Source organism: Pristis pectinata, chromosome 8 (genome assembly GCF_009764475.1).
Source record: "Pristis pectinata isolate sPriPec2 chromosome 8, sPriPec2.1.pri, whole genome shotgun sequence".
In the NCBI taxonomy this organism is placed as follows: Eukaryota; Metazoa; Chordata; class Chondrichthyes; order Rhinopristiformes; family Pristidae; genus Pristis; species Pristis pectinata.
In genome coordinates, this window is record NC_067412.1 from 90,316,094 (window position 1) to 90,328,729 (window position 12,636).

The 12,636-nt window shown below is 41.7% G+C and overlaps 1 protein-coding gene across 2 annotated transcripts in view; it reads left to right on the forward strand.

The window, feature by feature from the left end:
• The window catches only part of ar (androgen receptor), a 144,244-nt gene that overhangs the window by 75,561 nt on the left and 56,047 nt on the right, over nucleotides 1-12,636 (forward strand). For both annotated transcript variants that reach the window (XM_052022350.1, XM_052022351.1), the window contains exon 3: nucleotides 424-540. In XM_052022350.1, coding sequence (XP_051878310.1) covers nucleotides 424-540 — 117 coding nt within the window. The remainder of the gene's footprint in view (nucleotides 1-423; nucleotides 541-12,636) is intronic.

Below are 12,636 nucleotides of genomic sequence, written 5' to 3' on the forward strand. Positions count from 1 at the left end.
GACAGTATTTGTATTCTATTTTCAAGATATTAGGGCGAATGTGGTTTGAACTGTATTACTAGTTTCTTTCTTCTTGAGGAATTGACCACGACGCAACAGATAAATGATTTCTTTTCCAAAAGCAAAATACAATGTGTTGAAAAATTTCAGCCCATCATGCCTATGCCAACCATTGAGAGGGAAAGAGCTGATGTTTCAGGTTGATAACCTTGCATCAGAACTTCAGCTTGAATCATTAGCTCTACTTCTCTCTTCACGTATGCAAAGAATTTCCAGCATTTTCTGTCTTTAATGCATTTTATTTGCTGTCCTCACCACTTGCAACCAATTTTCCTGCTCAGTTGTATCTAAATTTATTTTTATCACTTGTTCCCAGAGTTGTTGACTTCCATTCAAACATCTATGTGATTATTTCTCTCCCAGGAAAACACAAGTTTCTGTGTGCCAGCAGGAATGATTGCACTATTGATAAAGTACGGAGAAAAAACTGTCCATCATGTCGTCTGAGAAAGTGCTTTGCAGCTGGAATGACGCTTGGAGGTGAGAAGTCCCATGATTTGAAATAATAAGTTTAGATTGTTAAATAATTATGATTAAAGTGAAGGCATGTTCTCCTAATTCTCACATAATTTTGGACATAGATTTGAGCACCTCTTTCATTTCATGTTACTAAGAGGTTTCAACATTGATAATGGTAACAAACTTGAGACAGATTCATAAAGTCATACAGCAGAGAAAAAGGCCATTTTCCCCACCATGTCCATGCCAACCATTTGGCATCTATCTTTCTGTGTCTTGGTGATTCATGTGCTCGTCTAGATGCTACTTAAATGTTGTAAGAATCTCTGCTTCCACCATTCCTTCAGGCAGTGCTTTCCAGATTCCAGCTACTCTAAACCACCTATCCCTTACCTTAAACCTATGCCCTCTGGTTTTGCACACCTTTGCTATATGTTTTACTATGGGGAAAAGTTTCTTACTATCCACATTATCTATGCCACTAATAATTTTATATACCTCCATCAGTTACACCCTTGGCCTCCTGCACTTCAAGGAAAACAAACCTAGCCTATCCAATCTCTCCTCATAACCAAAATGCGAATCCTAGTCAACACCTGATGAATCTCCTCCACACCCACAGTGCAATCACATCATCCTTATTGTGTGGCGACCAAAGCTGCACATATTACTCCAGTTGGGGCCTAACCGTTGTTTTATACTCTTATACCCTGGCTAATGAAGGAAAGTATTCTATATCCCTTCTTACCTACCTGTGCTGTCAAGTTTAGGGGTCCTTGGACTTGATCCCCAAGGTCCCTTTGTTCCTCAGAAAACCCTAAGGCCTTGCCATTCATTGTGTATATCCTGGCCTTATTCATCCTCCCAAAATCCATCTTCTCACACTCAGCAGGATTAAATTCTATCTACTATTGCTCTGGCCATCTTACAAACTCATCAATATTATCTTGTAATTTAAGATTACCCTCGTCAGTATCAACAATGCCAATTTTTGCATCATGAGAACATACTTGTCATGCGTCCTACATTTGCATCCAAATCATTAATGTTATAACAAAGGGTCCCAGCATCGATCTGTTGTACATCACTGGACACAGGCTTCCAATCACAAAACAATCCTGTACCTCCACTCTCTGCTTCCTATCACTAAGCTGGTTTTGAATCTAATTTGCCATGTTGGGCATGCATACTGATAAATTTAGCTTGTTCTCTTTGCTCTGTTCCCTTATGTCTTTATGTTTGACAGTTTTTCTATAACTCTGAATATCTGCTTTGATTTATTTTTCCCTTTTGTCCTGTGAAATCCTATGGCAAATATTTCCACATAGCTGTATAAATGCAAGTTGCTTTTCGTATGAGATCCTCGTGAGATCAGTGTGTTGAAAAAGTGGATTTTCTTGTATTTCATTGTGATGAAGTTGAAGTTTTAGAAATGTTTTTACTTGTATTAACTGGACAGATTTTACTTGTTGCTTTGAGTCAAATAGTTCTGAGTTCACATTCTTGGCTGACATAAGGAGTGCTATAGTGTTGGAAGTGCCATCTTTTTCATGATCTATTAAGCCACAGTCAATGTTTCCACTCTGGTGGATATAAAGGATCACGTGGCACTGTATACCACCATGTCCAGCCTAATATTTAGCCTTCAATCAATGTGATTAATCTCTAATCTGGTAATTATCTCTCTGCTGTTTGGAGAACCTTGTGCTCAAGAAGGCAGGTGTATTTTCCATAATATAATGAGGGCTGCACTTGAAAAGTAATTAATTAGGTGTAGAATGAAGTGGGGCAAGCAGGGATTGTGAAAAGTATTTTAATCATATTTTTTTGTCCTTTATTTCAATCTCTGTCCTGTGTGAGTTGCCCGCTGTTCTGTTGACAAAGCCCCAACACATTTATAAAATACATTGTTTTATATGGAAGGGGAATAAAGAAATAGCAGAGAAATTAAACAAATATCGTGCAATGAGTCGTGCAGTGCTGGTCTGAGGAAGCAGATGAGCTTTCTACGTGGCAGCTTTGAGACAGTGGACTGGACCATTGATGAGTATGCCACCACCATCACAGACTTTATCAGCAAGTGTGTGGAGGACCATGTACCAAAGAGGACAATACAAGTGTTCCCAAACAGGAAGCCATGGATGAACCGGGAGATCCACTCCCTACTGAAGGAGAGGACTGCTGCACACAAATCTGGTAGTCCTGATCTGTACAAGAAAGCGAGGTATGACCTTCGTAAAGCTATAAAGGATGCCAAGAGGCAATACCAACTCAAAATAGAGTCCCTGACCAGCTGCCAGTTATGGCAGGGCTTACATGCCATAACAGGCTACAAGACGAAGTCAGGCTGCATAGCTAACAACAGCACATCCCTTCCTGATGAACTTAACGCATTCTATGTGCGTTTTGAACAAAAGAGAAGTGGATTGTCACCATCCACCCTGACAGCCACCAACACAGCTGAACCTGTGATCACAGTGGAGGACGTAAGATCAGTCTTCCGAAGAGTGAACACGAGGAAAGCACCTGGCCCAGATGGTGTCCCAGGCCGCGTGCTCAGATCTTGTGCTGATCAGCTGGCAGAAGTATTTGCGGACATATTCAACCTCTCCCTGCTTCAACCTCAGGTTCCCTCCTGTTCTAAGAAGACCACTATCATCCCAATACCAAAGAAAAGCAAGGTAACATGCCTTAATGACTACCGACCAGTGGTTCTGACATCCACCATCATGAAGTGCTTTGAGAGGTTGGTCGTGGCACGCATCAACTCCAGCCTACCAGACAACCTGGACCCATTGCAATTCGCCTGTTGCCGAAACAGGTCTACAGCAGATGCCATCTCCCTGGCCCTTCACTCAGCTCTGGAGCATCTGGACAGTAAGGACACTTACGTTAGACTATTGTTTATTGACTACAGCTCTGCCTTCAATACAATAATACCAAGCAAGCTTGTCACCAAAATCCAAGACCTAGGACTCAACACCTCCCTCTGTAACTGGATCCTTGACTTTCTGACCAACAGACCTCAATCAGTGAGGATAGGCAGCAATTCCTCCGGCACAATTATTCTCAACACTGGTGCACCTCAAGGTTGTGTCCTCAGCCCTCTACTCCCTATTCACTCATGACTGTGTGGCCAGATTCTGCTCTAACTCCATCTACAAGTTTGCAGATGATACTACCATTGTAGGCTGTACCTCAAACAGTGATGAGTCGGAGTACAGGAAGGAGGTAGAGAGCTTAGTGGAATGGTGTCATGACAGCAACCTTTTCCTCAATGTCAACAAAACTAAAGAGCTGGTCATTGACTTCAGGAAAGGGAGTGATATACATACACCTGTCTACATCAATGGTGCTGAGGTCGAGAGGGTTGACAGCTTCAAGTTCCTGGGAGTGAACATCACCAACAACTTGTCCTGGACAAACCACGTGGATGCCATGGCCAAGAAAGCTCACCAGTGCCTCTACTTCCTCAGGAGGCTAAAAAAATTTGGTTTGTCCCCTTTGACTCTCACCAACTTTTACCGATGCACCATAGAAAGCATCCTATCAGGATGTATCACGGCTTGGTATGGCAACTGCTCTGCCCAAGATCGCAAGAAGCTGCAGAGAGTTGTGGACACAGCCCAGCGCATTACGGACACCAGTCTCCCCTCCTTGGACTCTGTCTTTACCTCTTGTTGTCTTGGTGAAGCAGCCAGCATAATCAAAGAGCCCACCCACCCGGGATATTCTCTCTTCTCTACCCTTCCATCGGGTAGAAGATACCAGTGCCTGAGGGCACGTACTACCAGACTTGAGGACAGCTTCTACCCCACTGTGATAAGACTATTGAACAGTTCCCTTATACAATGAGATGGACTATGACCTATGACCTCACGATCTACCTTGTTGTTACCTTGCACCTTATTGCACTGCACTTTCTCTGTAGCTGTTGACACTTTACTCTGTACTGTTATTGTTTTTTTTACCTGTAGTACATCAATGCACTCTGTACTAACTTGATGTAACTGCACTGTGTAATGAATTGACCTGTAAGATCGGTTTGTAAGACAAGTTTTTCACTGTACCTCGGTACAAGTGACCATGACAAACCAATACCAATACCAATAATGTTTGTCTTCAAAGACACGGAAACTTTCCTAGAAATAGTGTAGAGCTACAGGTCTGGAGTGAATGAGGAGCTCAAAGAAATTAGTGTCAGTAAAAATAAAGTATGAGAGAAATTAATGGTTCTGAAAAGCAATAAATCTCCAGGGATGTGATGTCCTTTGCCCTAGGGTTTTGAAGAAGGTGGATGTGCACCGTTCATCATTGCCAAAATTCTATTGATTTGCAAATGGTTCCCATGGACTGAAAAATATCTAATGTGGCCCTACTATTTAAGAACAAAATAAGGGAGAAACCAGGGAAACTGGACCAGGTAACCTGCCATCAGTAGAAGGGAAAATGCTAGAATCTATTATTAAGGAAATCGTAAGAGGACACTTAAATATAATGATAGGACTGAGCAAAGTCAAAATAGATTTATGCAGGGGAATTCATGTTTGACAAATTTGTTAAGATTTTTTGAGATTGTAAGTAGCAGAATAGATGATGACCAACTAGTTGGTGTATTTGGACTTTCAAAGGTGCCTTGATAAGCTCCACACAATATTATTAAACAAAGTTAGAGGAGATAGTATTGGGGATAATATATCTGCCTGATTTGAAGATTAGTTAAAAGACTAGAAATGGAAGGAATAAACACGCCATTTTCAGGTTCAGAGACTGGTTAGTGGGGTGCTGCAAGCATTGGTGCTGGGTCTCCAGATGTTCACAATTTGTCTCAATGATCAGAAGCACCATATTTGCTGATTATACAAAGCTGGGTGACAGTTTGGGCTAAAAGGAGGATGCAGAGAGTTTTCAGGGGGATATAGGCAAGTTAAGTGAATGGGTGAAGCATGCCAGATTGAGCATAATGTGGAAAGATGTGAAGTTATCCCCTTTAATAGGGAAAAAAAAAGACTCTTCTAGATGGTGACATTTTGAAAATTGTTGGTGTTCATCAGATCTAGGATGTCCTAGCACACACATCACTGAAAGTAATCATGGAACAAGCAGTTAATTAGGCAAATGGTATGCTAGCTTTTATTAAGGTAGCTTTTTGAGTAAAAGAGTAGAGGCAACTTGCTTTAATTATATATAGCCCTGATGAGGTGGCATCTAGAGTATGGTGTACAGGTATGGTCCCCTTATGAAAGAATATATTTGTGATAGAGGAGGTGGAACAGGGGTTCACCAGATTGATAGCTGGGATGGTAGATTTGTCATAGCATGTGTGGTAAAGCAGACTGGCCCTCTGTTCTTACATTTAGAAGATTGCGAGGTGATTTCATTGGAATGTGCAAAATTCTCATGAAGCCTGATAGGATAGATGTACAAAGATGTTTCTCTGGTTTAGATGTCTATAACCAGGGTTCACTTCCTCAAAATAATGAGTCAACCATTAAGGATAGATGGGAATAAATTTCTTCAACCAGAGGATATAAGCAATAGTTTGTGGAGGCTGAGTCACTGAATGTATCAAAGATAGAGATCAATAGTTTTGTTTTTAGTTATTGAGAGGAGCAAGAAATATAGTGTAAGTGCAAGAAAGTGGCCCTGAGATAAATGATCAGTTATGAATGGTGGAGTAGGCACGAAAGGCTGAATGACCTACTCCTGTTTCTATTTCTTATGTTTTTATTATTGGAAGAAATTGGTTGTTTGTGAATTGGTAAGAAGTTTCTATCATTGAGGTGTCAGGCAGCCATTATATGCAGAAATTGGACAAGCTTATTGTCTTCGAAGGGGGCAGTTTTTTAAATGTACCATTGTAGATTGCAGGATGTGCCTGCTATAATGAACCTTTAATATGTTTGCAGTAGCATGTAAATTGCAGTTTGCTAATTTAGCTACAGTGTGGTTAATAGATTTGCAAAAAACTCCAAGGATTTCAGACAACATCTGATTTTACCATGCAGTTCTGTTGTGTTTCAAGTATATTTTTGGATTGTGTGGGGGTTGTCTTGAAATGTCAGAAGGAAATAGCAGTGGAGGTGTGATGAACACTGTTAATCACGAGAGAAATCTGAACAGAGTTGAGAAAATACAGTATGAAACTGAAAGAAGAGCAGAAAGGCACTGGAGTGATTTCATCCTCAAAGTGGGTTGGGTTATAGTTGAGATTAAGGGGTTAAATCTGCAAAAACAGATGGTGGGTTGAAAATGCAACCCAACCCTACAGACTTTCAGATTTAACCCAAGCACATCATGCAGCAGTCAGTATCCTCTCCTGCCCCCACGGGTGGGTGGATGATGATATATGGTAGTATGTTGGATGGTAATTGTATATTAAGAGCAACGTTAGGTTTGGTTTGGTAATTTAACCCAAGGTGCAAGGATTTCTCGAGTGCTCTGAAACTGAGCATGAGTATAGTGGCATTAGGTGAGACCTGAGGAGTTAATAATGTGAACTCAGATAAGTACTGCGGCCTCAGAGCTTCCTTTCTGATACTGCAATTTATTTTTGTTTTGTTGAAGTTGTACTTTTAGTTGTATTTGTATGGAAATTGAAGGTTTTTCAGTCATCTTTGGCCCACAAATCTGGGTGGATTGTGTTATATCCTTTTATATATCGTGGTTATCGGACACTGATGGTAAATGTTATGTTAGATAAAATCTTCTCACATTAGAACTGACAATTTGGATACTTGAGCCTCCACCATTCAACAAGGTTATGGCTGATCTTCCAGCAATTCCCTGGCCTTTCCCCATATCCCTTGTTTCCTTTAATATCCAAATATCTTGTCAATCTAATTTGAATGCAATCAGTTATTGAGCCTCCACAACCCCCTAGATAGAGAATTCCAAAGATTCGCCATGCTCTGCATGAAGAAATTTCTTCTTATTTCAGTTCTAAATTGTATACCCTTTATTTTGATACTGTGTTCCATAGTTCTAGACTCAGCCAGGGGAAGCATCCTCCCTGTCAAGCCTTCTAAGAATTTGTACATTTCAAAGAAGTCACCTTTCATTCATCTAAGTTCTAAAGAATAAAAGCCTAGCCTACTTGATCGCTCATCTTATGATGAGCTGCCTTGCTAGGAACCAGTTGGGTAAATCTTCGCTGTATAGTATTTATAGCAAGAATATCCTTTTAGGCTATGGACACCAGAATTATACGCACCTCTTCAGGTTTTTCAGGTAGATCTCACCAACACCCTATATAATTGTAGTAAAACATCTTTACTATTACACCCAAATCCTCTTGTAATAAAAGCCCAAGATACCAGAGAGTAGAGCACTGGGCTTGAAGTGAAAGATTTGTCAGAATTGAGCTGGGTGGGTAGAGTTAAGCTTGTGGGGTTTAGGGCTTATGAAATAGAATCTGTACTCCCTTAGCCATAACACCTTTATCTCATAAGACAATTCCAATGCCACCCTCTACCCCATCCCCTTCCCTTCTACTCCAATAATTAATGTGGGCAACCTTCACTGCACTCCATTACAAGTGTAACCTCCTTGTGTCAGAGGATCAGATTTGTATGCAATCTTTCATATCCAATTTCACGAGGGCCCTTTATAATTTCAGTGAAACATCTTTATTCTTGCACTCAAATTTTCTTGCAATAAGGCCAACATACGGTTGTCTTCCTCATTGCTTGCTCTACCTGTATGTTAAATTTAAGCAATTCATCTACAAGGACACCCATGTCTCTGAATCCTAACACCTTTCAATCTCTCAGTTTTTCATAGTGAAAAATCTTTTATTCTTTATATCACTGAAATAAAATATAATAATGAAATAACAAATGTATATAAATGATTGGAATCAACAAATACTAAATCAAGTTTCCTTTTGCTCATAGTAAACCAGAGAAAATGCAGTTTTATGTCAGGATTTTGTGAATACACGCATGGCTGAACAGAAAACAGCTGTGATAGTTATGGCAAGTGCACATTTGACTTTTAGTGTAAACATGCTTGATTAGAAGTTTGTTGACCACTGTGATGTGCCTTAGCTGTTTGATCAGTGGCACAAATAACCAGCATTCGGAATGCATGTACAAGGTCTAACTATACTGAGAAGGGGGCCTTGTCACCAATAAATAGATATCGGCACACAGCCTGTTTTGAGAACACTAGGACAGATTGAAGAGCATTGTCCAGGATCCACATAGCACAGATAGGAGATCAGCATGAACATATGATTGGCATGGTGATCTGGGAATATAGTTCAGATATTTGGAGCAAAAAGCTGCAGATGCTTGAAATTCCAAACAAAATGCTGGAAGTACTTAGCAGGTCAAGAAGCATATATGAAGAGAGAAACAACTCGTTCATTAAAATGATCTTCTGATGAAGTGCTTCTGGAACTGAGTTTCTATCTTACATGCTTCTCAGCTTTGACAGTAGGTCCTAAGATCTGTATACAGGAGTGAATTCATGGAGATCAGGGTACTGAGCCTGAGGTTTTCTAGGGAGAAGGGTTTGTCAGAATTGGGGTGAATGAATACAGTTAAACTTGTAGAGTATGGTGCTTATTAAAATGGAATTTGGACTGCCTCGGACATAACACCTACTTATGAGCCAGAGATTTCTGCAACATCATCTACTTTCCATGTATCATTATTTTTCTTTACTTGCAGTCTATTCTTGCCTGCTTTGAATTTCACCAGACTTTTTGTCATGTTGCATTTATTCTTTAATTTCTGAACTGTTTCTCCCAATTTTACTGCCCTGATTCCATTTTCTTTTTTATCTGCAGATTTGCAGATGTATGTTTGAGTTTCTGAATCTTAATTCTGAATGTAAATAGAAACACTTCTGGACCCAGTATTGAGCCTTGAAGTGTTCCATTCAGCTTCTTTTACCAACTCTTCTTTCCCCATGAGAGTTTGCTATTTCTTGCCCTTTACCCAATTTCTTATCCACCTGCAGGGCTTTGCGCTAAATCTGCAGAGCCTTGGTTTTATACAAGAGCTTTTTGTATGGACTTAATCTTTTGGAATTGAAGTACCTTATATGGGTCCTCATTAAGTGCCTTCATTATCACTTCCCCTAACAAGAGGGTGTTGATTAGGCGGGATCTGTCCAATCCAAATCCATGCCATTTGGACAACTCAAGTATACTTTCAGAGTCTTTAAAACTGTTGTCTTCTGCTAAATGCAACACAATTTTGCCAACCAATAAGGAGGCAGCCACATTTGGGAGAAAAGTAATGTATGGAATTACCTCTAAAAAATAGTATTCAAAGCTTACAGAAAAAAACTATACTACTATATTTTCCACTTTTGCTCCAATCTGCCCCTCTTACTGAGATTTTACAGGATTGCTAATCAAGGATAGAAACATAGAAAACCCACAGCACAATACAGGCCCTTCAGCCCACAAAGTTGTGCCAAACATGTCCCTACCTTAGAAATTACTAGGCTTACCCATAGCCCTCTATTTTTCTAAGCTCCATATATCTATTCCAAAAGTCTCTTAAATGACCCTATCGTATCTGCCTCCAACACTGCTGCCGGCAGCCCATTCATGCACTCACCACTCTGAGTAAAAAAAAAAGTTAACCCTGACATCTCCTCTGTACCTACTCCCCAGCACCTTAAACCTGTGTCCTCTTGTGGCAGTAGGCCTCAGTAGTACTAAGGCCTTGAACAGAGTTCACAAGTCCTGGAAGAGATCCATCCCTTCATGTTAACCCTTGTGTACTACTTCAGGCAGAATTCTCAAGAGTTAACAAGCTGGAAAGATAATCCACCTTTGGACTTTCCTGCTCCACTTAAGATGGCTTGCTACTTCATCTTTTTCTTGAATGTTAGTAAGCTTCCCTATGGGCATTTGTATCTTAACAAGAATCTACCCTGACTGCCAAAATACCCCAGAAAAATTGATCAGGGCAGAAATTGATGACAATTCTGCTCTATCACTACACTACCCCAAATAGTAGAATCCTGTCCCAAAAAAATTAAATGTTGAATTCTAGATTGGTGGTTTTGAATTACCTCGTGTATGGAAAGTATTATAGAATAAATAATGGTATCACTGGTAGAAATTGACTTCTTGGCTATATGGGACTTCTGAGGGGATGTCAGAAATTCTCGTTTGATGGTTTTGAATGATTTGGCTATTGTCCTGTGAAGAGTCATAACTAGCACACCAATAAAGTCTAAAAATGAAATTGGTATTGGTTTATTATTGTCGCTTGTACCGAGGTACAGTGAAAAACTTGTCTTGCGTACCGATCGTACAGGTCAATTCTATTCTACATTGCTGGTGCTTGTTGAAAGGATTGTCATGAGGAATTCCTGATAGGATAAAAATAAGCCCTCACACCTAACATGCTCTGCAACTCTTCCATAACTTTAAGTTCTCTGACATGCATAACTGCATCTTCACCGTGGAACTCCAGTCTCTATACTCCTCCATTCCCCATCATGACTTCCTCACCGCCCTCCACTTCTTTCTCGACCAGAGGCAGAACCAGTCCCACTAACACTCTCCTCTGGCTGGCTGAACTTGTCCTCACTCTAAACAACTTCTCTTTTGATTCCTCTCACTTTCTACAGACCAAGGATGTAGCATTGACCCCAGTTATGCCTGCCTTTTCATTAGCTATGTTGAACAGTCTCTGTTCCAGGACCTACTCTGGCCCCATTACTCAACTCTTTCTCCGCTGTATCGACAACTGCATTGATCCACCTCTTGCACCTGTGCGGAACTTGACAGTTTCATAAATTTCGCCACTGATTTTCACCCAGCTCTTCAATGCACTTGAACTGTCTCTGATACCTCATTGTCCTTTCCCAACCTCTCCACCTCAGGAGATTCTTTATCTACCGATATTTTCTACAAACCCACTGACACTCACAGCTACCTTGATTACAGCTCCTCTTACCCTGTCTCTTGCAAGGACACTATGCCTTTCTCTCAATTTCTCCACCTCCGCTGCATCTGCTCCCATGATGAGGCTTTCCATTCCAGAACATCTAAGATGTCCAACTTCTTTACTAACCAGGGCTTTTCCCCCCCCCCCCAGCTGTGGTCAAGAGAGCTTGCACCCACATCTGTCATTTCCCATACCTCTGCTCTCACCCCCACCCCTCCCAGACCCAACAGGGAGAGGGTCCCCCTTGTCCTCGCATTTCATCCCACCAGTCTGTGTATCCAATGTGTCATTCTCCGCCACTTCCGCCATCTCCAACAGGACCCCACCACCAAGCATATCTTGCCCTCCCCACCCCTTTCTGCCTTTTGCAGGGACCGCTCACTCCATGACTCCCCAGTTCACTCCGTCCTCCCCACCCATCCCGGGGACTTTCCACTGTCCCCACCATAGGTGTAACACCTGCCCCTACACCACTTCCATCCAGGGACCCAAACAGTCCTTTCAGGTGAGGCAAAGATTTACTTGCACCTCCCCTAATGTCATTTACTGCATTTGGTGCTTCAAGTGTGGCCTCCTCTACATTGGCAAGACCAAACGCAGACTAGGTGACCATTTCATAGAACACCTGTGCTCCGTCCATAACAGTGATCGGCATCTCCCCGTTGCCAGTCACTTCGACTCCCCTTCCCACTCTATCACAGATATGTCAGTCCTCAGCCTCCTCCACTGCCAGGAGGTGTCCAAACACAAGCTGGAGAAATAGCACCTCATTTTCTATCTTGGGACCTTACAGCCTAATGCATGAACATCAAGTTCTCCCACTTTAAGTAAACCAAACCCCTCTTCCCCCCCCCTCCCCCTCCCTGCCTTCTCTGTCCCTGCCCCCATGGGGCACCTGCCTCCAGAGCTTTGACCCATCCCCTGGTGGACCCTCTTTCCCTCCTCCCCTGCATCTGCCTATCACTATCTCTTACTTGCATCTACCTATCACCACCTTGTGCCCACCCCACCTCCCCTCTTTTGTCCACCTATCACTGCTCTGCTTTTGCCCCCCTATATATTGGGCTTCCCCTTTTCCTATCTTCAGCCCTGAAGAAGGGTCCTGACCCGAAACGTTGATCGTCTGTTTTTCTCCACAGATGCTGCCTGGCCTGCTGAGTTCCTCCAGCAGCTTGTTGTTTTTTCATCTAGATTCCAG